Source organism: Scyliorhinus canicula, chromosome 20 (assembly GCF_902713615.1).
Source record: "Scyliorhinus canicula chromosome 20, sScyCan1.1, whole genome shotgun sequence".
NCBI classification, from domain to species: Eukaryota; Metazoa; Chordata; class Chondrichthyes; order Carcharhiniformes; family Scyliorhinidae; genus Scyliorhinus; species Scyliorhinus canicula.
Genome location: NC_052165.1, coordinates 27,027,823 through 27,055,740, shown reverse-complemented (window position 1 = coordinate 27,055,740; position 27,918 = coordinate 27,027,823). Strand labels below are relative to the sequence as shown.

The 27,918-nt window shown below is 44.8% G+C and overlaps 1 protein-coding gene and 1 long non-coding RNA gene across 2 annotated transcripts in view; one reads left to right on the top strand and one right to left on the bottom strand.

Moving 5' to 3' along the window:
* LOC119954982 overlaps positions 1 to 20,521 on the bottom strand; it is an 86,735-nt gene extending 66,214 nt beyond the window's left edge. The window contains exons 1-2 of the long non-coding RNA XR_005458352.1: positions 20,477 to 20,521; positions 17,726 to 17,798 (exon numbers count right to left, since the gene is read on the bottom strand). This is a non-coding gene — a long non-coding RNA (uncharacterized LOC119954982). The remainder of the gene's footprint in view (positions 1 to 17,725; positions 17,799 to 20,476) is intronic.
* The window catches only part of LOC119954981 (protein kinase C-binding protein NELL2-like), a 320,987-nt gene that overhangs the window by 94,794 nt on the left and 198,275 nt on the right, over positions 1 to 27,918 (top strand). Inside the window, exons 10-12 of the mRNA XM_038780757.1 lie at positions 7,996 to 8,087; positions 10,293 to 10,395; positions 12,375 to 12,503. Coding sequence (XP_038636685.1) covers positions 7,996 to 8,087; positions 10,293 to 10,395; positions 12,375 to 12,503 — 324 coding nt within the window. The remainder of the gene's footprint in view (positions 1 to 7,995; positions 8,088 to 10,292; positions 10,396 to 12,374; positions 12,504 to 27,918) is intronic.

Here is a 27,918-nt window from a genome sequence, read left to right as displayed (position 1 = left end):
TCTATTGAGACAATGACCTCCCTTTGTGAGTTGATGGTTTGGAAAATCAGTTAAAATTTCATTTGTGGCCACGCTATGCCTTTTGCTGTCAGGGTGACCGTGGCTTTGAGATCATACCAGGCACCAGCCGGAGGCTTTTGCGGCAAATCACAAGCTCCAGTTACTCATTGCATAAAAATAATCAGGGATGCCATGTTTGGGCGAGCAATTGGACTTCATCTCCAGCACCACTGATGATGTTAGTCAGGTTGAGAGAGACAGAGGCTTTGCTGGATTCCCCAAAGTTCAAGGTGGGCTAGAATGCATAATGTGACCATCAAAGCTCCACTGGGCCAGCCTGGAGCTTTTGTCAATTGTAAAGGTTTTCATTCCATCAATGTCCAACTTGTGTGTGAACTTTGTCAAAGGATCATATAGGTGTGTGCCCGCTCCCCTGGGAATAGTCACAACGTTAGGCACTTTCAGGGTGCCATGGATGTTCTGTTCATCAGAGCCATTGGAGGATTGACTTTCTTGAAGACTAGTGATAGCCAGTGAAGAGATGGCTTACGAACCCGATGAGAAATCCGTTACAATGAGAGCCATGCATCTACTGGAGTCATCACTGAGCAGACCACTGGTACAGACTAGCTGACCACCTCCTTTCCGATCCACCTCTCTGACCCTGTCAAAAAGCCTAAAATTCAACTCCTTGAGTTGCACCTGAGAGCTTGTCCTGGCTTTATCCCACCAATGGAGCTGGGAAAGATTTGTTTGCAACAGGCTGCTGTACTGTCCTCTTTTGTCTCAAATCTCTACAACCAGCACTCTGAAAAAAGTAGATGGCTGGTTATTTGTAGAATGGATTGCCATCAATGTCTGACAGCAACCCAGGTGACAGATGACTGGATCTCTTCAGTTACCAATATCCTGTAACGGAGATGTTAGTCTAGGATTTTAGGGAGATTGATTTCTTAATGGGTGCAGTGCGTATGACACGGATCCAGCATCCGAACTGCTGATTTTCTCACTCCCTGATTGAGGATACACTGAATTTCAGGAATCGATCTTGTGCACTAGATATTTATTTTAAAGTTTTCGTCATTATTTTTGTGCTCACTTTGAGCACCTTGTTACAGAATCAAGCTCACCCATATTTATTGTGTACAAGTTAAACAAAGTGTCAAGCTGCTTTCACTCTGTCCCCACAAGGTCCATGGTCTCAATCTCTGAAGTGGAGATGCCGGTGTTGGACTGGGGTGAACACAGTAAGAAGTCTTACATCAGGTTAAAGTCCAACAGGTTTGTTTCAAACACTAGCTTTCAGAGCGCAGCTCCTTCCTCAGGTGAATGAAGAAGTATGTTCCAGAAACATATGTATAAAGTCAAATTCAAAGATGCAAGACAATGCTCAGAATGTGAGCATTTGCAGGTACTTAAGGGCGCGATTCTCCGACACCCCCCCCCCCCCCCCCCCCCCGCTGGGTTGGAGAATCGGCGGGGGTCGGCGTGAATCCTGCCCCCGCCGGCTGCCAAATTCTCTGGCCCTCCAAATGTCAGCGAGGCGTGAGTCACGCCGCCCGCCCCGGAGAATGACGGGGACCGGCACAACTCAATGGGCCCCGGGGATGCCCAAAGTCTCAGGCCCGCAATGGGTCGAAGTCCCGCTGTTTTTTTGCCGGTCCCGCCGGCGTGGATCAGACTAGGTCCCTGACTGGCGGGACCTGGCGGCGTGGGCGGGCTCCGGAGTCCTGGGGGGGGGGTTGGGCGCGGGGCGATCTGGCCCCGGGGGGTGCCCCCACGGTGGCCTGGCCTGCGATCGGGGCCCACCAATCGGCAGGCAGGCCTGTGCCATGGGGGCACTCTTTTACTACGCGTCGGCCGTGTCAGCCTCCGCGATGGTGACCCCCGCCCTGCGCATGTGCCGGGATGACGTCGGCAGCCGGTGGGGAGCAAACCACTCTGGCGCCGGCCTAGCCCCTGAAAGTGTGGAGGATTCCACAACTTTGGGGTGGGCCGACGCCGGAGTGGTTCACGCCACTCCGTCCCGCCGGGACCCTCCGCCCCGCCGGGTACGGGAGAATCCCGCCCTCAGTCTTTACAGATCCAGAGATAGGGGTAACCCCAGGTTAAAGAGGTGTGAATTGTTTCAAGCTAGGACAGTTGGTAGGATTTCGCAAGCCCAGGCCAGGTGGTGGGGATGAATGTAATGCGACATGAATACCAGGTCCCAGTTGAGGCCGCAATCATGTGTGCGGAACTTGGCTATAAGTTTCTGCTCGGCGATTGTGCGTTGACGTGCGTCCTGAAGGCCGCCTTGGAGAACGCTTACCCAGGGATCAGAGGATGAATGCCCTTGACTGCTGAAGCGTTCTCCGCCTAAAAGGGAACATTCCTGCCTGGTGATTGTCGCGCGATGTCCGTTCATTCGTTGTCGCAGCGTCTGCATGGTCTCGCCAATGTACCACGCTTCGGGACACCCTTTCCTGTCTCAATCTCTGAAACCTTTGAATGTTTTGGTTTGCTCTCCTCACTGGGAAACTGCTCCCCAATGTCATTCCTGGCACCAGCCATTTTTCAAAAGGCAGCGAGTAACCGTATAGGTTCAGTAATCACCTAATTAAAGTCAATTAAAGGAGGAAGACAGGGAATTTCCAGATTCCCACATGCGTCTGGGCCAATTCAGTTGTGTTGAGGTGGGCACCCAGCAGCAAGTTGGGAGGAGGCGGGGGAACGCAGCACTGCAAGCAGGCTAAGTGGTCAGGCCAGCATGCCTGGGTCCAGGTGCAACCACAGGCCACAATCTGGAAGGATTCTGTCTCCTTACCTCACCCACTGCAGTTGGCAAGTTGGAAAGAGAGTGCATCCATGTTGAAGCATGATCTCTCTCTTCCTCACCATCCATTACAGCCTGCTCCTTCTCTCAAAATGCAAAGTCTCTGATTTGCTCGTCTAGCTTCCATAGCCCCTCTCCCACGTCCCTTCATTGGACAGGTGACCTGTCTCTGTGTCAATTGAGGAGGTGTGCCCTAGAAAATCTCAGGTCAGTGACTGCCGCCCCTCTGGCTGGCTTCAACATAGAACATAGAGTATAGAACATAGAACATTACAGGGCAGTACAGGCCCTTCGGCCCTCGATGTTGCGCCGACCTGTGAAACCACACTAAAGCCCATCTACACTATTCCATTATCATCCATATATTTATCCAATGACCATTTAAATGCCCTTAGTGTTGCCGAGTCCACTACTGTTGTAGGCAGGGCATTCCACGCCCTTACTACTCTCTGAGTAAAGAACCTACCTGACATCTGTCCTATATCTATCTCCCCTCAATTTAAAGCTATGTCCCCTCATGCTCGCCATCACCATCTGAGGAAAAAGGCTCTCACTGTCCACCCTATCAAACCCTGTGATCATCTTGTATGCCTCAATTAAGTCACCTCTTAACCTTCTTCTCTCTAACGAAAACAGCCTTAAGTCCCTCAGCCTTTCCTCATAAGATCTTCCCTCCATACCAGGCAACATCCTGGTAAATCTCCTCTGCGCCCTTTCCAATGCTTCCACATCCTTCCTATAATGCGGCGACCAGAACTGCACGCAATACTCCAAATGCGGCCGCACCAGAGTTTTGTACAGCTGCAACATGACCTCATGGCTCCGAAACTCAATCCCTCTCCCAATAAAAGCTAACACACCGTAAGCCTTCTTAACAACCCTATCAACCTGGGTGGCAACTTTCAGGGATCTCTGTACATGGACACCGAGATCTCTCTGCTCATCCACACTACCAAGAATCTTACCATTAGCACAGTACTCTGTCTTCCTGTTACTCCTTCCAAAATGAATCACCTCACACTTTTCAAGACTCAGAAATAGTCCTGACTCCTGTTTTCCATTCCCGGAGGAGGAATCCAGCCCCGATTTCATGTCACTTTGTTATTTAACTTAGAAAGTACTGAGTGACTGCATGATGCATTGTGTTAGCACAGTATTGTTTCATGGAGTCAAATAAAGCTTTGCAGCATAAAAAGAGGCCCCATGGACCATCATGCCTCCACGGGCCATCAAGCACATGTTTATTTCAATCCCGTTTCCAGCACTTGGTCTGCAACATTTTATGCTATGACATTGCAAGTGCTCACCGAAACGCTTCCTAAATGTTTCAGGCAGTGAGTTCCAGATTCCCACCACCCTCTGAGGGAAAAGGTTTTTCTTAAAATCTCCTCTAAAACTCCTGCCTTAAGCCTTAAATCCATGTTCCCCTGGTTATGGACCCCTTTACTAAGGGGAAAGGTTTCTTCCTATCTATGCCTCTCATAACTTTGTACAGCTCAATCAGGTCCCCTCCTCAACCTTCACTACTCCAAGGAAAACAACCTTAGCCTAACCAGTCACTATTCATAGTTGAAATGCTCCAACCCTGGCACCATCCTGGTGAATCTCCTTTGCACCCTCTCTAGTGCAATCACATCATTCCTATAATGTGGTGACCAGAACTGCACACAGTACTTTAGCTGTGGCCTAATGGGTGTTTTATACAGCTCCATCATAACCTCCCTGCTCTTATATTCTATGCCTCAGCTAATAAAGGCAAGTAATGTAAAATGAAAATTGCTTATTGTCACAAGTAGGCTTCAAATGAAGTTACTGTGAAAAGCCCCTAGTTGCCACATTCCGGCGCCTGTTCGGTGAGGCTTATACGGGAATTGAACCGTGCTGCTGGCCTGTTTGGTCTGCTTTAAAAGCCAGCTATTTAGCCCTGTGCTAAACCAGCCTAGTATCCTAAGTGACTCCATAATCTACCTGTTCTGCTGCCTTCAGGGATCTTTGGACTTGCACCCCAAGATTGGTTCTCAGTACTTCCTAGCGTCCTACTGTTCATTGTGTATTCCCTTGCTTTGTTAGCCCTCCCAAAATGCATAAACTCACCATTTCCAGGGTTAAATTCCATTGGCCATTGTTCTACTCATCTGACCAGCCCATCTACATCATCCTGCAATCTAAGGTCTCCTCCTCTCTATTCACCCCAACATCAATTTTCATGTCATCTGCAAACTTACTGATCATAGGGGCAGCACGGTACCATTGTGGATAGCACAATTGCTTCACAGCTCTATGGTCCCAGGTTCGATTCCCGGCTTGGGTCACTGTCTGTGCGGAGTCTGCATATCCTCCCCGTGTGTGCGTGGGTTTCCTCTGGGTGCTCCGGTTTCCTCCCACAGTCCAAAGATGTGCAGGTTAGGTGGATTGGCCATGATAAATTACCCTTAGTGTCCAAAATTGCCCTTAGTATTGGGTGGGGTTATGGGGATAGGGTGGAGGTGTTGACCTTGGGTAGGGTGCTCTTTCCAAGAGCCGGTGCAGACTCGATGGGCCGAATGGCCTCCTTCTGTAATGTAAATTCTACGATAAATTCTACGATACATACCCATCGCGTTCACAACTATATCATCAATTTTTACTACAAACAACAATGGTCTGAGCACCGATCCCTGGATACAGGATTCCTGTCACAATAACAACCTTCAACCATCACCCTCTGCCTCCAGCCACTAAGCCAATTTTGGATCCAATTTGCCAAGCTGCCCTGGATTCCATGGGCTCTTATCTTCCTGTGCAACCTCCCGCACAGGAAGTTATCAACAGTCTCACTGAAGTCCATGGAGACTACATCTACTGCACTGCCTCATCTACATGCGTTGTCATCTCCTCTTAAAATTGAGTAAAATTTGTCAGACATGATCTCCCCCTGACAGTTATGCTGACTATCCTTGATTAATCCTTGCCTCTCCGAGTGGAGATTAGTTCTGCCTCTCAGAATATTTTCCCAATAATTTCCCGGCCACTGATGTTAAACTCACTGGCCTGTAATTACTTGTTTTTTTCGCTGCTTCCCTTCTTGAATAATGGCATACATTAGCTATCCGGAATGTTTGACACCTGACTTTGAATCCAGTCTAAACTGAAATTCTTTCATGTCCAACCTTTAGGAAACACTTTAACATTTAGCTCTCTATATTTCAGTCAGTGAGAGGTGAATATGTGAATCTATAAAGCTGCTGTAAAGACTGTTAGAGGAGGGGTCAGGATAGGGAAATTTATGTCCCAAAATAGTACAAGAATTTTAAGCATTAAATTAGATAAAGTTGGTAGGGAGGATGTATTGTAGCACACTGGGTAATGTCCCTGCCTCTGAGTCAGAAGCTCCGGGTTCAAGTTCGACTCTCGGACTGGCTGGCCAAGGAAGATGTGTTCATAATGTGACATAGGAACTTAGGAAATAAGAGCAGAAGTAGGCAATTCAGCCCTTCAAGCCTGCTCACCATTCAATCAGATCATGGCGGATCTCTTCCTGGTCTCAAATCCACCACCTTGCCTGTTCCTCATACCCCGTTAACCCTTGACAAACAGGTCGAGGATCAACTTTTAAATCTTTCCAACATAAATCAATGGCAGGCGGTAAAAGTGGGGGAGATTGCTGTTCAGCTGCTTGAAGGAAAGAAACTGGAGCCTCTACCGCCACAATTCATTACTCCAGGTCGTGTTTTTATAATGATGTAAAGGCACCAATCACATAGGGATTGTGCAAACTCGGTATATGTTCATTTATTAATTTGAGGGACATATGAACAGATATACAGATATCCTTGAAGACTGTAGTGCGCTGTGTTTCTTTTCATTTACTGTCTGCTTCTTTTCATTCTGTAGAGCTCTGCGTGTGCTCTGCTGAAAGAAAACTAAAACTGGATTGCATGATATACTTCCTTCTAATGATGTCATGCTGCAATCTCTTTTAGGCATATTACAACATAACATTCATGTTAGTGTGTATGGTGACACAGCAACTAGGAGTCCGTGGTGGGCTGGTTGGCTCAATGGCTTGTGTGGATCAGATTGGTGCCCATTCCTGCTGTGGTGGATTCGGGACCTCCTCGGCCTGTCCATTTTGGAGGCCATGGCGCTGTGGGTCAGACCTTCTTTGGGCAGAGAGCTCAATAAGTAGTTGTTGGTAGGCAAAGGAGTCTGGGGATTTCAACCCCATTACGCAGTAATTGAAGTCAAGTGGCATCAAAGCAGTTTCACTAAGGCGGATATAGAACGACTAGTGAAGGAGATCAATAATTAGCACTGGCATAATACATAGGATCCTGCAGTGAAGCTTGGGTTATCACAGGAAAACATTTTCAATTGTACTCTACTATTTATAGCTTCATGCCTTGCCTGTCCAGCCTCTCGTCAGGACTAAACACAAATTGGGGAGTTTGATGGTGTTTATGTTTACATCCCAAATATCTTTTGCTGTCAGTGTTATTTATGGTACATTTTCACAATATTATTTTTATAATGTTAAAGCCGTTCTGCTCAGACACAAAGATGGCCTTTTGGACACAGTATTGGTGGATTGCTGTAGCCTAGATTGGGTCCGAACATTTTGGGGAAACGGGTAAAGAAATGTGAAGTGTTGGCTAGTGTAGACTTGAGAGATGAATAGACACTTCCAACACTGATGAAGGTTCAACTCAATTTTATTAACTATTTCTAACTAACTAACACACGATGACTGTGGGTCTGAATGATGCTAACTTGAACTAGAGACCTAAGCCTTGTCCGAACCAGTTGATTCTCTCAGCATGTGTTGTAAGTCTGTGCTGGGCTGAATGAGTTCCTGTTACACTCAGAGGCAGCACCCAGAATGAACGGGAACCGTGGTGCCCTCTGCCTTTGTAGTGTGTGTATTCTAACTGGTGATTGGCTGCGGTGTTTGTACATGTTGATTGGTTCCTGTGTGTGTCCATCAATGTGTGTCTGCATCATGATATATTGGTGTATATTATGACAAAACGTTTTAACAAACACCTTTCCAGCAGGTTTGTAACTGTGTGGTGCTGATCGATTGATCGGACATCAGATGGAACCCAATTAAAGTTCTTCATTTTTTCAACTTTCTTACTGAGAAAGATTGACTGCTTTGTTGAACAGATATAAAAACTGAAATAATGTGCTTTTGTTATCAGCTGTATGTGTCCTTGGCAACAAACTTTACTACAGTGGGCAGAAGATGACAGAATGGAAAGCATCAGGAGAGTGTTATCTCATGGTGTGTCAGGTAAGAATTGTTCAAATGTCATACAAAGCTATTTCATTCTAAATGTAAGCTTTAAGGTATAAATGCAAGTGTTTTGTTATTTGCAAGTTATTAGCTATATTTAGTTTGTTTTCAGGATATGGGTAAAATGGCTGCTTTTATTGTTGATTCCTATTGCCCTGAGAAGTTGCTGTGAGCTACTGCAGTCATTCTAGTGGCAGGGTTAAGCAGACATTTCCAGGATGTTGACAGAGAAGGATCAGTTGTAAATGTCCAGGTCAGAATCAGAAGACACCTGGACCTTAACAGCACGCTGCGATCTGCTGCACCTGCCATCCTCATTGGGAGAGGTCACCAGACTCCATTTAGAACTTGAACTCTTGGGCCGGAATTTTCCGGCTGTTGTGATTCAATTTTCCCAACGGCAGCGCAGCCCTGCCTTCAGGTTTCGCAGCAGCATGGGGTGGCTACAGTGGGAAATCCCATCAATATCCGGCGGGAAGAGTGAATCCCGCCACCAGCGAATGGTACGCGGCCAAGGAATACGGGACTGGCAGACTGGAGAATCCTGTCCATGATTTATTTTCTCTCTGGTTGCCAATTTTACCAAGCCAAAGGTGGACAAGGCTAGGGGAGTGGAGCATGTTGTTTTACCAATCAAAAATTGCAGCCAAAAAAACATATCCAGCATGAGGACTGTGGTCATTAATTTCAATGCTTTCAGTCTTAGTTAGGCAAACACAAAATCTGTTGTGTCCAGGGTTCACTTGCTGACAGATGGGTAGCTCACACAAGTGGTACATAATGGATTGGATTCATAACTCTGAGTATTAATTCTCTCTATTTTTTTGAACATGAAGCAAGGTTTCTGCTCTTTCACAGTGCTTGCTGAAGTTCCTCTTGCCCTTCATCCAAGTGCAAAGTTGAGTCACAAATCGCACTAGAATTTAAACAAAAGTGTATTAATTATAAATCGTTCCATTCTCCCAGTGCCCAGAAAATTTCAAAGGATTAGATTAGAAATTGGATCATCCTTGATTCTAATAAGCCCAGCTGTCCCATAAAAGGCATTCCTCTTTTTTAGATAATCGGGCTGCTCAAACAGAAAAAATGACTGGTAGAAAATGCTATTTGCTGGCATTACAATTTCCACTCCTGAGTCTGTAGCCCCTCCTTAAATGGTTCACTTATGGAGTAACGAAGTATCGATGCAAATTCTAGAATTATGCTGCAGGATCTAGCTGCCTGAAGGGTTGCCCAAAAGAAAAGCTGGCTGTTTTGGAAGAACTGAGGGAGGCATGGTGGCACAGCGGTTAGCACAGCTACCAGGGACCCGGTTCAATTCCAGCCTGAGGTGACTGTGGAGTTTGCACTTTCTCCCCGTGTCTGCATGAGTTTCCTTCGGGTGCCTCGCTATCCTCCTCCACAGTCCAAAAATGTGCAGGTTAAGTGGATTGGCCATGCTGAATTGCCCCTTAGTGTCCAACGGTTAGGTGGGGTTACGGGGATCAGGTGGGAACGTGCTCTTTCAGAGGGTTGGCACAGACCCGATGGGCTGAATGGCCTTTCTGCACTGTAGGGATTCTGTGATTCCCTACACAATGGCTGTGAAAGTAATGTTCTATTTTCTAAATTGGAATGGGAATATCCAACACTATATGGAGGTGGAGAGGGGTGAAGAACACAAAAGGTATTCCGGTAATTCAAGTTAAGAAAAGTCTTACCCTACTTTTCAGCCAAACTGAAACTAAGTGGCAGTACGCTCAGAGAAACCACAAGGATGGCACAGGGAGTCACATGGTCTAATGTTGTTAAAGTGACATAGAACCATTTTCCGGTCTTGTGCGCTGATTTTTGTTTTATTCCGGCTTAACTTCCAAAAATAAAGATAATAGGTGTGCAACTGATACTCTGCACTTCCGAATGTGAATGAGAATTAAGGGAAGAGATGTTCCAAATGCTTGAGGAGTAAGAGTTAAATTTGTTTGGTCAATTGAAAGCTCAAGCTCAATATCTGTTAAAATGTATATTTGTGAACAGTAGCAAACAGGGCAAAAATTAAATGGTCACCTTTTGTAAGAAAAATAATGAAACGATTCTGTTCAAAGCAATAGTAAGTGAGTCTGCTTTAAAGAGTAATGATTATTTTAAACAATTAAAGCTCTAAAGTGACAAAGTGGTGATTCTTAAATGAGTTTACTTAACGTCTTCTGCCTCACTTGACAGGACAAATCGATGCAGCGTGTTCTATATCCAAGCTGCCCCTCGCTGCCTTGCACACGATCAAACCAAATCTCCTTAACAAACAGCTGCTGTAAGGTTTGCAGAGGTAATCGACGCAAAGCTTAAAGTCTTCATTGAAGTTATGTTCTGAATCAGGATCACTGTACCACATTCCATTTTAGGAATTGGATCAAACATTCCCAGTTAAATCTTTCACTTACAATCTAGTGAATCTGAACAATTGCTCTGAATAAAATTAGCATTTATTTTCTTTGAGATGACACAGTGTAATTATTATCTGTTCTGTTACTGTGTGGTACAATGTTTCTGAGGGCTAATGATCTCTGTTCCTCGTGCACGAAAAAAATAACAGAAAGACACATATCCATTTGCAAATTCATCATGCTCCAGCTATGACATGGAGCAGAGGGTCATAGGTCATGCCCATAGCTCTCCACTTGGAGTGTTCCCTTTCTGACCCGGGTCAGCTAGAGATCTGTGTAGGTTGGAGGCCGAGGAAGAAATTATCAAAGAATAAATGGATCTGACCTCTCGCTGATAACTAGTGAGCTAAAGAGTACCACTCAAAAAGATCCGTGACGAGATTACACACGTTTTCCAGCCAAGGAATGAAAGATTTTGCAAGAGTGCGAACATTAATATAGGAAGAAAGACAACCTCTCGCCCAAGAAAAAAAAAAAATCACACTGGGGACTGGGCCCAACTCTTTAATATGCATAAAACAACAAATAATGGGCCAGATGTTTCACAATCGCAATGAATTCAATGGGGAGCCTCACAGCAAGAAAGAAACTGCTTTTGGCTAATGGTGGACTGGTGCAAATCATCCAGCAATATTCAAAGGATCGGAACTCGTGTCATCTCTCTTTTACTCAACAAATCACTGGATATGTTTTTATGAATTTATAATGGCGAGTGATGTTAATGCATCATTCTAATGTTGTGAATTCCCGTGAAATGTCTGGCCCATTATTTCTGCATAATAGAAATGTTTAGTAGTGGATGTTGATAATGTCAATGAGGGGAGCTGCACGGAGAAGTGTTTCTGCAGCAAATTGCCACTCCACCCACCGGTCTCCGAAAATGCTATCTTTTCGGCAAAGTCCAGCCTCTCCTCATTTATTGCAATACTCCCTTGACAGTGACAGGCGGCGCACCAATTGCTGTTCTACTTCAAGCTCAATTTGTCATTGTCAACCATTGACAGGGGTTGTCTGGTTCACTCAAAAGAGCTTCCAAGGAAAATTAAGGAACTTACAATAAATAAATAGTCTGATGAACAGGCTAATACAACATTGGAGCCAACTTGAAATCAGGAAAATTATAGCAGTCTTTATCTCTGGATGTGACTCAATGCATGTTTATTTGCTTCTAGAGATTTTGAAGTTTACCTCTGAGCTATGAGGAGAGACTAGATAAGCTTAGATTGATTTATTTAGAGCAGGGAAGGCTGAAGGGGGATATGATTGGTGTATAAGATTATGAGGGGTCTGGACAGTGTAAATAGGAAGCAGCTGTTCCCCTTGGTTGAGGGGTTAGTCACAAGGGGGTATAGTTTTAGGGTGAAGATCAGGAGATTCCAAGGGGATTTGAGTGAATAAAAATCACTCAGACAGTGGTGAGAATCTGGAATGAACTGCCTAGGAAGGTAGTGGAAGCTGGAAGCCTCACAACCTTTGAAAAGCACTTGGATGAGCACGCTAAATACCATCACATTCAATGATATGGGACAAGTGCTGGCAAATTGGATTTGCGCGCGAGATTAGGGGTAGTTATTGTCAATGCAGACTCGATGGGCTGAAGGGCCTTCTCTGCGTTATACGACTCTATGACTCCTGGATGCATGAATTTAGATCAATAGGAATGATTAGATTGAGGAGACATGGGCAATGGGTCCTTTCATGGTTTACCCACTAAATAGAATCATAGATACAAATGTCAGATTGAATGAGTAAGAACCCAGATCTGGCTCTGTTCTGTACCAAAGCATTGTATGCCATTCCTATTAGATGACAAGGAAGGCTTCCTCAATAAAATCATTCCAATCGTTCTTTCTCATCACAGACAATGACTTTTGCGCCGAGGGCCCCAAATGCATCGAGAATTCTGAATGTATGAACTTGAAAGTTGGTGCAGTCTGCAAGTGCAAAACTGGCTTTATGCCTCTCCGTGATGATGAAGCCTACTGTGAAGGTTAGTATGTGCTGTTAGCAGCAGAGCCTCTATTTCATGTGTCCATCTTTCCCTTTTCCAATGATGGAAAAGGAACATAGAGACAGGGGTTGGCCATTCAGCTCCTGTGGCTTGCCTGCCTCAGTCAAATCTTGGCTGATTTTTGCACCACAACTCCAGTTAGTTCCATTTATTCCATATCCCTCGATATCCATACCTAACAAAATTCTATGCATCTTAATTGTGAAAACTCCAATTGCCCCAATTCTGAAGACTTTTAGTGAAGAGAGTTGCAAATTTCTCTTATCTCGAAAAGGCATTTATGCTGCACTACGGGCATTCATAGTGAGATTGATGTACAAGTGTAACATTTATGCACACATTTATTTTTAAGCTGTCACTTAATGGTGAAACTTTTCATGCTACACATATTAGGATATATTTTAAACCTACTGCCGCAAGATAAAACAGGTGTTTTTTAAATTTGTTCTTGAGATGTGGGTGTCACTGCTAAGGCCGGCATTTGTTGCCCATCTCCCTAATTGGCCTTGAACTGAATGGCTTCCTAGGCCATATCAGAGAGCAGTTAAAAGTCAGCCACATTGCTGTGAATCTGGAGTCACATGTCGGCCAGATGGACATGAGTGAACCAGATGTGTTTTTACAAAACTCGACAATGGTCAGCTTTTAATTCCAGATTTTTATTGAATCCAAATTTCGGCAAATGCCATGGTGGGATTTGAACCCAGATCCCCAGAGCATTACCTGAGAATTCTGGATTACTAGTCCAGTGACAATACCACTATGCCATTGTGGAAAAGGCCTAACTTACATTTCCATGCAAATCAATGCAAATTAAAAATCAGCAAATTTCAATGAAAAGTGAATATTCCTCAATCCCCACAGTGCACAATGGGGCCATTCGGCCCATCTGGTCCATGCCGACCCTCTGAAAGAGCACCCTACCAGGCCCACTTCCCTTCCCTGTCCCCGTAACCTCACCTAACCTAACCTTTAGACACAAAGGGACAATGTAGCCAATCCACATAACCTGCATATCTTTGGACTGTGGGAGGAAACCGGAGCACTCGAAGGAAACCCACATGGCCACAGGCTCCACACAGACAGCCACCCAAGGTCGGAATCGAACCTGATAACCACAGTGCCACCATGCCACCCTCCATGAAACAATGCCAATTTTATATCTGAGTGGGAAGTTGAACATCCACCAATGCCCATGATAGTTTTTGTGGTAGTGAGATACTACAACATTATTCTGTTAGGACTCTGCTTTCACAATAAAACATATCCTATTGTCCCAGATAAGGGTAGAACAATAATTGAAGGAGACATCTTGGAAATTCATGTGACCGGATCTATGTTTCTATAAGTGAGTCAATCGTAAAACTCGAAATGGACAAGTTGCAAGTGAGTTACTGTCAACCTCATGTTGATAGTAAATCAATTAAAACATCAACCACCACATTTTCTACTTGCAATATTTGCAACATTGATTTTTTTAAAATATTGACTATCTCGGACTGACAGATCAGTAATAAATAATTTAGTAATGTTCTGCTTCACTGTGGAGATGTGAATTTAATTCCTACAGTTCAGAGAGTGCGTATATGTTTTAAGTGAAGGAAAATTTGCTTTGCTTTTTAGTGTACTGTGTTCAGGAGGAGTAGATCAAGGCTCACATTCACCCAATTCAGTTCATTCTTTACCAAGCCACTGGGGAAGCTATCAAAGGGAGTTGAGGCATTTTCCAGAAGGAGGAAGAAAGAAGGATGAGATTAAATTAACTGCAGCGCGGCCCCATCAAAGTATATAGCACTTCCTGTGCTTGCAAATTTTTTTTTTTTTTTTTTTAAATTTAGATTACCCAATTATTTTTTCCAATTAAGGGGCAATTTAGCATGGCCAATCCACCTACTGTGCACATTTTTTGGGTTGTGGGGGCGAAACCCACGCAGACACAGGGAGAATGTGCAAACTCCACACGGACAGTGACCCAGAGCCGGGATCGAACCTGGGACCTCAGCGCCGTGAGGCGGTTGTGCTAACCACTAGGCCACCGTGCTGCCCTTGTGCTTGCAAATTGACATTGGCATTTATTGTGGGGGAAATCGTCCCAAAAGGGAACAAAGCCCCCTCGCGAGCGCATTTAGCCGTGTGTTTCCAAGCACTCTCAGTGTCGAGAAACACATGGCTATTCAATGCGACTTGCTTTGAATAAGGGGCCTGAACTGGGAACGCACGGCCGAGGACACACAGAGCCCCATTGTTTTACAATGGGTGGGTTGCACTCACCAGAGGTCCCCATTGTAGCGAGAGATCAGAATGCCATGTTCTCAGAGACCCCGAAAAGAATCCTCAAAATCCTCACAGCCCAAACGCAACATGGGATGGTTCCCACGGCACCTTGCCACTTAAGCACCGAGGCAATGCCAGGCTGGCTTCCAGGCTGGCACTGCCAGTGTACTCAGGTGGCACCAGCAGTTCAAGGCATCACCATGCTATCAAAGCGAGCTGCTTTTCCAGGACAGCGGTCATAGGATTGCACCCATTGTGTGTGTGTATGCTAGCTAGGCCAGCATTTATTGTGTGTGTGTGTGTGTATATGCTAACTGGGCCAGCATTTATTGTGTGTGTGTATGCTGGCTGGGCCAGCATTTATTGTGTATGTGTATGCGAGCTGAACCAATATTTATTGTCTGTGTGTATGCTTGCGAGGCCAGCATTTATTGTGTGCATGTGCAAGCTATGCCAGCATTTATTGTGTGTGTGTATGCTAACTGGGCCAGCATTTATTGTGTGTGTGTATGCTGGCTGGGCCAGCATTTATTGTGTATGTGTATGCGAGCTGAACCAGTATTTATTGTCTGTGTGTATGCTTGCGAGGCCAGCATTTATTGTGTGCATGTGCAAGCTATGCCAGCATTTATTGTGTGTGCCAGGCTGGCACTGCCAGGGTACTCAGGTGGCACCAGCAGTTCAAGGCATCACTCTGCTATCAAAGCGAGCTGCTTTTCCAGTACAGCGATCATAGGATCGCAGCCATTGTGTGCGTGTATGCTAGCTAGGCCAGCATTTATTGTGTGTGTATATGCTAGCTGGGACAGCATTTATTGTGTATGTGTATGCGAGCTAGGCGAGTATTTATTGTCTGTGTGTATGCTCGCAAGTCCAGCATTTATTTTGTGTATATGTAAGCTAGGCCAGCATTTATTGTGTGTACATGTTAGCTGGAAAGTATTTATTGTGTGTGTGTATGCTTGCTGGACCAGTATTTAATGTCTGTGTTTGTGTTAGCTGGGCCAGCATTTAATGTCTGTGTGTATGTTAGCTGGACCAGTATTTATTGTGTGTGTGTGTGTGTGTATGCTAGCTAGGCCAGCATTTATTGTGTGTGTGTATGTTAGCTGGGCCAGTATTTAATGTCTGTGTGTATGTTAGCTGGACCAGTATTTATTGTGTGTGTGTGTGTATATGATAGCTAGGCCAGCATTTATTGTGTGTGTGTATGCTAGCTGGACCAGCATTTATTGTGTGTGTGTGTGTATGCTAGCTGGGCCAGCGTTTATTGTGTGTGTGTGTGTGTGTGTGCTAGCTGCGTCAGCATTTATTGTGTGTGTGTATGCTAGCTGGGCCAGCGTTTATTGTGTGTGTGTGTGCTAGCTGCGTCAGCATTTATTGTGTGTGTGTGTGTATGCTAGCCGGGCCAGTATTTAGTGTGTGTGTGTGTGTATGCCAGCTGGGCCAGTATTTATTGTGCGTGTATGTGTATGCTAGCTAGGCCAGCATTTATTGTGTGTATGCGTATGCCAGCTGGGCCAGCATTTATTGTGTGTGTGTATGCTAGCTGGGCCAGCATTTATTGTGTGTGTATGTGTTTGTGTGTTTGTGTGTATGTGTATGCTAGCTAGGCCAGCATTTATTGTGTGTATGCGTATGCCAGCTGGGCCAACATTTATTGTGTGCGTGTATGCTAGCTGGACCAGAGTTTATTGTGTGTGTCGTGTGTGTATATCTATAAGCATCTCTCGCAAGCTGCAGCAAGGTATTTCAAGAGCACACGAGAATGAAGATTCAAAAAGGATTCAGGCGCAAGTGGGTTGTGAATGTCAATTATATGAGTGAACACTACCTGGAATTCAGTCATGAATAAGACATCCTGTTAATTATGTGGAGACGTAACTCCTGAGGGAATTTAATACTGTTCTTTAAGTTTCATTGTGGAACTCAGCGCACAATTATTGCTCACATTTGAGAAGGAAAATAGGATTTATACAGAACAGTAGTCATCCCATGAGAATCAAATGACTGGCAGAGTTTAAATAAAAGCCAGTACAAAGGTTGTTTGGAAAGATACAGTAATCTACTTTGCTCACTGAGCAAAAAATACATTGGTTTCTACTATATGTAGTAAGCAGCAGAAAGCTGCAGTCTAAAGATGTACAAGTAGGTGGATTGGCCATGCTAAATTGCTCCTTAGTGACCAAAGATGTAGAGGTTAGGTGGATTAGCCACAATCAATGCATGGGGTTACAGTGATAGGGCAGGGGAGTGGGCCTAGGTAGAGTACTCTTTCAGAGGGTTGATGCAGACTCAATGGGCTGAATGGCCTTCTTCTGCACTGTAGGGATTCTATGGATTGTGAGGTTTGCCAGTATACATCCAGGTTCTGTCCTCCTCAGTAAAAACAGCCACTACCATTTGATTCCAAACCATCCAGAGATCTCATATGTAACAGAGACAAATGTGTCTCGGGGCAAAGAAATCTACCTCTTTTCGAAAAGCAAAGCTGTGTATTTGGCCGACATGAGAGAAAAGCTCATGCAAATTACCGATGACGTGAAAGATAAACACTAGTGCGGAGCACGTATGACACCAGTCACTGTTTGTGAAGTCAGAGTTATCCCATCAATCTGTATACACATGTCAGAACCTATTAATAACAATCAGCATCCAATATTGATTATAGAATCTTCCCATATTCTACGATATATGCAGAGCTGGCATTAATGTGATAGATGTACAACTTGATCGGGCTTTTTTAAAACCCAAAAAGATATGAACAATAATTCAAAGTGGGTAAAATTTTAGGGGATTTTTAGGCAAACTCCAATCAGTTTTAAGTGCTTAAGTTCATTTCATTCACAGGTAAACTCGCTCATTGGTTCTAGGGATGTACATTTGATTAATTAGAATATGGTAAAGGCTGCAGTGCTGGAAAATACTTCAATCACAAATCAGTGAAGACAACGGATTCATGCGTATGATTCTTTCCATGGTGAGGTCCTTAGCTGGATCCTGTCAAAGAAAAGGCACTAAAATTAGTTTGGGTTCTTCCCCAGGAAGGAGCAATCAGGAGTGAAATCTCATACATCTCTCTTACAAAAGCAAAATATTGTGGATGCTGGAAATCTGCAATTAAACAGAAAATGCTGGAAATACTCAACAGGTTTGGTAGCAACAGAGAAGTGAGAGACGGAGATAAGGCGGAGGGATTTTCTCAGGAAGCTGGAGATGGTGCTGGAAGCAGGAGGGCCTGTATATTTTGTACTAGAGGATGTGGTGTGTTGGGCCCATCCACCATGATTTCTCTGGAGGTGGCTTCACAGAGATGACTGTTTCCTTCCTGGCAGTGATGGGAATACAGTCAACCCAATTAAGGAGCCGCTTGTCAGCGCTAAATGAAGCAGCAAGGCGATTTTGCTGGAGTCACACAGTCTCCCCCCCCCCCCCCCCCCCCCCCCCCCCCCCCCGTGTTTTCATCCAATCAAATAAATGGAGGTGACTGTACAGTGGGAGGTGGAGGTTGCATTGCAGATCGAAGAAAATAGCAAGGTTGTCTTCCCATCCCACAGCTTTGTCAATGAGTGTGGAATTCCTGGAGATGGATGTCTGTTTGTCACGTGCCTAATGAGATCTCAGTATGTCTCCTAACACCAATGGTGGCTCCAGTGGATTCGATGCTGCTTGGACCTGTGAAGGCAGTGGCGAAGTGGTATTGTCATTGGACTAGTAATCCAGAGACCTAGGGTAATGCTCTGGGAACATGGGTTCGAATCCCACCAGGGTAGATGATGGAATTTCAATTAAATTTTTAAATCTGGAATTAATGTTGTAATGACGACCATGAAGCCATTGTCGATTGTTGTAAAAACACATCTGGTCCTTTAGGGAAGGAAATCTGTCATCCTTGGACTGTCTGGCCTCCAAGTGACTCCAGACCCAGAGCAATGTGATTGACTCTTAACTGCCCTTAGGGATGGGCAACAAATATTAGCCTGGCTAACGACACGCATATCCCATGAATGAATAAAGAAAAAAAGCACACTGACAGGCCGCACAATGGCGTATAGTGACCTGCCCTTTTTTCATTTATTTGCGGAAAGTGGACATCACTGGCTAGGCCAACATTGATTGCTTTTGCAGTGGGCCGCACTGAGCTCCTGCTTCTGGACTCCACCCGCTGTACTTAATTCAACCAGTTGGCAATCCGACGTCAAGTGAGCTTGGGACAGGGAAAAGGTCTTGACATGAGTGTTCCAACACTTGTAGCAAAACTCCACCCCTACATTTCCAGTGGATGACCTTTCTTTTGCACAGGGGAAAGGTCATCGACCGAAAACATTAGCTGAGATTCTCTCTCCCCTAATGCTGCCAGATCTGCTGAGTACTCACACCTTTCTTAGTGGCCCATGCTAAAATGGCCGATGAACAGGCTGGAGAGCTGTTCTCTAAGCATTCTGCTGAATAATGCATGGCAGAGACAATGAGTTAAAGAACAAATAAATACTGAATTATATATTCAGGTTTTAAAGCAGAATGGCTCATTACTTAGTGCATAATTTAACAAGTTAAATCTTACAAAAGAAAGGCATTTCAACATTTGGTTTGAGAGAGTTTGGTATAACTTGCATGTTGCTTTTCCAAACTTGACCAACATGATTGATTAATGAGACAAATGGCTTTATTTCTTGTTAAGCATTTGTGGTAATGACAATTTGTGTTTGTCTAATGATGATTGTGGAGGGAGCATGTAATCCAGAGCTGAAAATGAAATGAAGATTGCAGGAAACTATCAACCACAATACAATTGAATTTGATGTTAGATTTGAGAGAGAGAGAAAGGAGAGTCACAACCCAAGGTTTTAAGTCTAACTAAGGCAAACCTTGGTGGGATTAGAAATGTATTAACTGCAGAAAACTATGCTGAACTACATGGACTTCCAAACTAGTTTTGATAAGGTTCAGCAAAGAGGTAATTAGCAAACATAAGAGCAGATAGAATGAAATATAACTGTTATTTTACACTGGTTGGTAAGTATGAGACAGAATAGGGATGTGTTCATCTATCCACTTTACTTCTTCATAAGCCCCATCACCCAGTATCCATTATGGACAGAACTCATGAGCCTGATAATGACATTGGGAAGTCTTTGCTCAGGAAACTGTCAAAACAAACAGCCACACAAAAACCTTTTCAAAATAATTTAACCCCAATAACTGCTCATAAAATTGTCAATCAAAACAAAGTTCACAGTCCTCTTGACAGCTGTATCAACAACCCCTGCTAAGATGAATTCATAGTGGGATTTTGAACATAGCCAAACTTTCATAATGGAAATCCAAAGCACAACTTTGTCTACAAAGCTTCTAGAGCTGAATATACTGAAACCTTTTGGACCAGTGGGGTTGCTTAAACCTTTTGGACCAATGGGGTTGATAGCCATCTGCTCTACTTTTCCAAAAGACTAGTCAGATGACTGGCCTGTCCAACAAAGAAAATATTAAGTCACAGGATGAAATTGAAATCTTACTGTCAATACACTCGAATGCAGAAAATCACTTTTTTCACTGGATACAGCATTCTTACGTATCTGGGCATTTGTTTTCACATTGCTGGTCAGTTTAATGGCTGCTTGCTTTTTAAGAGCAAACCTCTATCATCAAAACATACATACGTTATCTTACACCATTACCTTATGAGAAGTTGCCAATACATTTTGAATTTACTTGTTAAAAGGTTTCCCGACTCCAGACTCCATTTTCATCATAGTTCACAGTGCCTTTGAGGTGCTGTGGGACACGTCTCCGAGCAAAATGGGTCTGCCTCCATGGAAATAGTACTGAAGTAAGCCAGGTCGGGAATTTCTGTGTGCGGCCTCACTACGTGCACCTCTATCCTGGGACCACAAAAATCCCACATGGTGGGAATGAGGGCAAAATAGCATCATCTGGTCCTTGCTGCTGTTTTTAAATCCTGCCCACCTCCGTTTTGACATGGGCAGAGTGCGAACTCTAATTCCAATGATTCTAAAGTGCTTAAATTGATTTCTATCCATTATCACTTGGCTAGGCCTCAGCAAAACACAGCTTTTTCCTTGGGTGACAGCCACCAAATGAAAATTGCAGCATGAGAGCGGCCTTTTTTTCAGTTTTAACTCCTCCAGAAAAAGGAACATTTGGCAGGAAGTGAAAAAAGTCCTGTCATCCATCATGTCTTATTCCTCCTTGTAATTGGGACTCGGCCAAGGATAGCTGGCTCGCTTTTCCTGGGCATTATTGAAGTCCTGCCATCCGCCAGTAAAATGACTCTCAGAGGTGTTTAAAAAAAAACATTTTCTGAAAGCATAGATGGAAAACTGTTGCAAATTTTTAGGTTGCATTTTGACAAGCCAGACTGCAGGCCTTCCAGTCCAGAATGCTTCTGACTGTCTTACACGAATAGTTACCCAGAAAATGTTTGAAGAATTAAAACCAATTTTAACTTCTAAGTAACAATTGTATGACTCAGACCAACCACCAACCCCCTCCCCACGCACCCCCACGTGGGACTCACCCCTCACCACTGAACCCTCATCCTACCCTCTCTACTCCGAATAGCAACCTACTTCACACGGCCACTTCCCCCAAGGGATTCCTCCCCCCATGGGGTTCCCCCAAAACCCCACAAACCCCTGGCATGTGGACTCTCCCCAGGCCTGACCCAGTACCCCCCTCCCCTGTCGTCTGACCCGACCTCCGCTTCCCGCAATTCTCTCCCCAAAACCTTTTCTCTTACTTTCTCTCTGGCCTTTCCGGACCTTTTAACCTACGTGGTTTATGGCAGCAGTGGCCTCCTAATGTCCGACTTTGCAGCACATGAGCACATGACTGACGGCCTCTTGATCGCATTGCACTGCACAGATGTCACCCGGCTTGAGACAGAAGGTCAGGCGAGAAAGAAGCAAACAAAATTTCAGGTAAGAAAGTAGGATCTGACTCCGCCATTCCGCATTCGCTCTGGCCTAAATATCTGCCTGAAGCATTGAACAGTAATAAAATATTACAAAGCAATGATAAAAATCGTTTCACTCATCCAATTACTGTATCTTCCATGTTTCCACTCACAAAGTATGGTACTAAAATCATGCTGATGAGATCAGGAGTCTGCTCAAAACATCCCAGACAGCCCTGGTGTTTTTGAACAATACAATTCCGATGAGAGAGGTTTCCATGCAATAAATTTCTACTCACAGAAATTTGCTCATCTTTTAAACTAATACAGGTCACTTCACGACCTCTTAGGCTTTTTTGAAAACCAAATTGTTCTTTACAATGCTGTTACCGAAAAAACGCCAAAGCAATTCCAGTGTGGTTAATGTAAGGAAATCAGTTGAATGCTGTTGGGGTGTTCATGTTGAGATCAGTGACACTTTGACCTGAAACAACTGTCCAGTGCTCTGATCTCCCACCTCCCTCAAAGTGCTCAATTTGATACTGTTCCAAAGTAGGTAATGGGAAGCCAACAGCAATGAATTGTAATATAAATTCAACTTCACGTTCTTGCTAAAATGTGCACTTTAAATATTTATTAACTGAATTAAGTAAGATGTGGCTTCCACAGCTGACACTATCTTAGGAGGCTTCCCCCTGTATGCAAAGAGCACCCCTTGATGAAAGTACCTCCCTCTTCCTTCCCACCTTTAAAAAAACATGGTCGGGATTCTCTGACCCTGCGCCGGTCGGAGAATCCCTGGGGGGAGGCGCAAATCCCGCCCTGCCGCCGGCTACCCTATTCTCCGGTGCCGTTTTTTGGGGGCTGACGGGATTCCCGCCTCGCCGGTCGAAGGTCGTTGACAGAAGCCCCCCCCTGTGATTCTCTGGACCCCAATGGGCCAAATGGCCATAAAGTTTTGCCCAGTCCCGCTGGTGTGAATTACTCACCTCACACACGGCGGGATCTGGAAAGTAAGTGTGCGGGGGCGGTCCTGGGGGGGGAGAGGGCTGGGGGATCCGACCAGGGGTGGCTACCACGGTGGCCTGGCCCGCGATTGGGGCTTACCGATCTGCGGGTGGGCTGGTTCCGAGGGGGCCTTGTTTCCTCTGCGCTGGGCCCCTTTAGGGCTCTGCCATATTGCCCAGGGACCGGCGCGGAGAAGGGAACCCCCATTCTGCGCATGCGTGAGATCACGCCGGCCGTTCCGCACATGCGCGAACGCGTGCCGGCCCTTCGGCGCCGGCTGGAGCAGCGGGGACGATCCGGGAGCAACCTAGCCCCCATGAAAAGTAAGAATTCCTCACTTTTGGGGGCTGTTGATGCCGGAGTTGTTGGTGCCAGTTTTCCCGCCAGCGTGGGAACATTGCCCAATTTTTAGAGAATCCCACCCCATGTGCCCACTCCCACCTGCCAATCACATCAACCATATTATGGCACAGGTAACAACTTGTGAATTGGCTTGTAACCGAGCGCAGTTGACCCCTGTCCCATGCTATGCGGGTGAGTGGGATGGTGATCGGGTGGGCACCTGCTCTACTTTAAATCCCTGGCGGGGGAATTGTAAAATCCAGCGAGTTCTATATTTGCATATTCAGGTAGAAACTCTGCTCAGTCCAATTTTCCACAGCTTATGCTCTGACCAATAAGCCTGAGGTGGGCCGAAAATTGGTCCCCAGGTATAGTTAGCATTTTATGCGTGAACTGACAGCAGCTACTTCTCCATTGAAAGCATTGAAAGATATCACATGCCAAGATGCTTGCCTTGCCTGCTGCAAAGAGGGAATTGGGGACAGTTGTGGTGACTTTGAATCAAGATAACTATTCCTGTTGGCTCCAAGGAAAGCTTTTATTTAAAAATAAATTACGATCATTTAAAAAAATGTACCTTTTGTGTATGCACCACTGATGATTTCTCAGTGAGGTTATCTGCTCCATTATTGTAAACATGTTTTAAACAAGAGTCTGGATCCTTGCATGTATGAACCGGGGTTTAACAATATTTTGACATGTCCAATACTGGATGAACTGAGACTCCCTCCAATTAAATATTTGGGAGACTGAAGCTGTTGTCATCACTTCCTGCTCCAAACCACTGATGCATTTGCCGACACATTTCACAGTAAATCATTGCATTTGTTTGTGATAATTCAGTGCAATGATAACATGATTTATAAATACAACCTTTTCTGATTATTTATTATTCTAACCTTCTATTCACTGTGCGCCTCAGCAGAGATCAAGACCAGATTTATTAAAAGCATTAAGCATGCGCTCGTCACTGAAACAAATACTAATATTACTGCAATGCGCAAATGCTAAGAGTGGCTTTTTTCTATAAGACAAGTTGTAAAATGTATAAATGGATATCGTCATGGCAAAATAATTAAGCAAATGTTAGACTTTAAGCATTAAAGTCCAAGGGGCGGGATTCTCAGATCCTGAGGCTCAGTGTTGACGCCATCGTAAACTCTGTTGCGTTTCCCGACTCGTCAACATGGCCTGAGGGTCAGCAATTCTGGCCCCTACAGGGGGCTAGCACGGCACTAGAGCAACCCACGCCGCTCCAGCTGCCGATTCTGGCATCAGATGGGTGCCGCGGGGTCCGTGCATGTGCAGTTGCACCGGCGCCAAGGCGCGCATGCGCAGTGGGTCTGGCGCGATATCCACTCATGCGCGCTGACTCCCTTCTCCGCGCCAGCCCTGACACAACATGGCCTAGGGATACAGGGGCCATCATGGAATAAAGGAGGCCCCCAGCCTGAGAGGCCGACCTGCCGATCAGTGGGCCCCGATCGCGGGCCAGGCCACAGCGGAGGCCTCCCCCGGGGTCGGAGCCCCCTCCCTCCTCCACAGGCCACCCCCAGACCCTTCCACGCCGAGGTCCCGCCGGGTAAGACTAGGTTAGAACGGTGCCAGCGGGACTCTGGCTTTTTGGTTCAGCCCTTCTGGACGGAGTATTGCCGGGGGGGGGCCCCGTAGAGTGCCCCCCCCCGGTCGGTGCCATGCCGACCTTGCCCGCGCCAACGGTGCCGATTCTTCGCTCTTGCAGAGAATCGCATCCCGGCGTCGGGGCGGCATGGCAAGATTCGCGCTGGTCGCGCCGATTCTCCGGCCTGGCCCTGTGCTGAGAGAACCCCGCCCAAGATTACCAGTTAAGCCAAAAATGGAGCTTGTGCACTTTGGTAACATGTTTGAACTGTACAAAGCGTGTAAAACAATCGGAATCCGATGACATTTTGCGGTGTTGAATATAGTCAACATTCAAAACGTCACAGCATTAGCTTGATGACCTTAACCTTGAAGTAATGAAGCTTTTCAATCAGCTTCAGCCAGAAATGCCGAATGGATGATTCATCTCGGTCTCCTCTGGAGGTCCCAAGCATCACAGATGCCAATCTTCAGTCAATTCGATTCACTCCACGTGATATCAAGAAATGCCTGAAGGCACTGGATATGTAAAGGCTTTGGGCCCTGACAACTTCTGGCATTAGTACTGAAGACCTTTCTCGAGAACTAACTGCCCGAGCCAAGCTGTTCCAGTGCAATTATAACACTTGACATGAAAAATGAAAATGAAATGAAAATTGCTTATTGTCACGAATAGGCTTCAATGAAGTTACTGTGAGAAGTCCCTAGTCGCCACATTCTGGCGGCTGTCCAGGGAGGCTGGTACGGGAATTGAACCGTGCTGCTGACCTGCTTGGTCTGCTTTAAAAGCCAGCGATTTAGCCCAGTGAGCTAAACCAGCCCACATCAACCGAGCAATGTAAAATATTGTCCAGATATGTACTATCCACAACAAACAGGACAAATCCAACCCGGCCAATTATCGCTCCATGGGTCTACTCTCCACCTTCAGCAAAGCAATGGAAGGTGTCAGTGGCAACACTATCAGAAATAACCTGCTCACTGATGCTCAGTTTGGGTTCTGCCAGGGCCACTCAATCCCTGACTTCACTACAGCCTCTGGATCTGCTGTAGATTAACTGATAGAGATTGATTGCGATGATAAATCAACAACTCCATTGTTATTGTCTCATGCGGCCACCAGGATTGTAGAAGACAAACTAGATGGGTCTTGTTTCTTTTTTTAAATCATCATAGCAACTGCTATGTTCCAAATTATCAGTGTAGAGAGAAACTCTTTTCTGTCAATCATAATTCACCGTTAATTAAAGATGTGGAGAGGAAGGATATTAGGCTCTTTCTCTCACATCCACACCAATCTAGAGTTGCATTTTTCAGTAACAATGTGCACCAACTCATTCATCATTATTAATCAGCTCCTCAGAGATCCTGAGCAATGATTACTTTGTTCAATACTAGCCAAGACGCAGTTGCTCATTTGTTAGCTAACCTGGGGCTTTATTTATTGTGGATGTTTGGTGATATTTTTGGTGCAAAATGTATTAGAATAATGGGACATAAGAAAGCTTCTTAGTTACAAACCTTTTCAATCTTGAATCTGACTAGAAGTACAGCGACACATGCAATAACTAATTGCTTTATCCTATCTGGTTATTTATCACCGATGATTGAAGGTACTTTCAGCTATTAACTCTAACAGCCAATCACTGTCAGTGGGAATATCAGATTATAGTCACATAGATAAGGAAACGTCAGTAACTTAACATTTAGTATTAATGCAATTTGGAAATTTTAAATTGTTGATTTGTATCGTGAGTCATTTAGTAATAAGATAAATAATTGGTTAAATCTTTTTGGAATTAAAGTTTTTGAAACTCACTCTCGCTGTTACATTTGATTGAAGTGGTCCTGCATCATGCAGAGATGGTGAAATGAACCCTTTTAAAAAAATAAATATTACTTCCGAAATGGAACCCCAAGGAATGAACTATTTTGTAGCCTCCTTTCCTAAATTTTAGAATAATCATTTTACTTTATTTGGTATTTTCTCTGGACGTAAGGGTACCTTTTATTAAAATCAAATATTTTTTAGTAGAAGCTGTTGGTTTCACAATAAGCTTTGCAATGGTGTGCCATAAAAGCTAGCACAGCAATTGCTGTGGCCGGTTGCCCTAGAAACAAGACTGAACTTGTTTTGGGGTCTAACTGGCGATGTATGACTTGTACGTGCCTGGACGGAGATGCCACAAAGGAGCAATAGAAATTTGCCCTCGTGCCTCATCCACATATCTGCTGCTGGGTGTGCCTTCACAGGCGGTTTGCCCTGGCATATACATCAAGGTCAGGCTGCCTGCCTCACCTATGACAGACATGGGCAAGTCTCAGAAGGATAGAAGGATCAGATAAGGTTGGTGTGGGGAGTGCGGTGGGGGATGGAGAGGGGATGCATGTGACTCGGGGTAGGTGAGGGGGGGGGGGGGGGGGGGCGCGAGCAAATAGTTCTGCCTGCAACCATGCTGATCACCAACGAACTTTGTTCATTATTTAACAAATGTGCTGAGCACCTAATTTACATATCTAAGGGACAGGAACCTATTCTGTGTTGATGCAGGCCGCCTAGAAAAAGGGTCCCACGGATTGAGCAGTGGTTCCAAAGCCTTTCTTGACGTGCTTTTCACTAATTTTGCAATCAAAAACAAGTGCAACACAAGGCAATTTCTAGCCCATTGAATTGTAACACGAGAATGTTTTCTATTATTTTGCTACAAGCATTATAGTATTTTAAATATTCTTCATCTATCAATGGGGAAAGGGAGAGGTCCAGTTTGCACACTCGTATTAAATGTTAACTCTGCCCATCTGCTGTTGGCCATTCTTACAAAGACAGCGAGGACATTACCACATCACAAATGTGCTAGAGAACTAATTTTCAGTGGGAAGTAAAATACACTCAGGACTTTTCCAAGCATTCTAAAATGTTTTTGCATGCATTTACATTTCAAATATAAAATGGTACAAAGCAGTTTTGGCTTTATAACCAATACTAAACTTGGAGCATAAGTCAGTTATGAAGGTATGAATTGATTCCAAAGCAAAATGGAGTGAACTAATTTTTACTCCAACATCAGTTTGGTTTCAGGCTCCAGATTCAGGCTGCACTTCCAATATAACTGCAATGTTGATGTGGAACCAAACTGCACAGCATGGATTCTACAATTGTTTGTATATTTACCCATTTTACTGTTAAACAACATTTCAGTTTATACCATCCAAATATTTTAACCAGCAACAGCA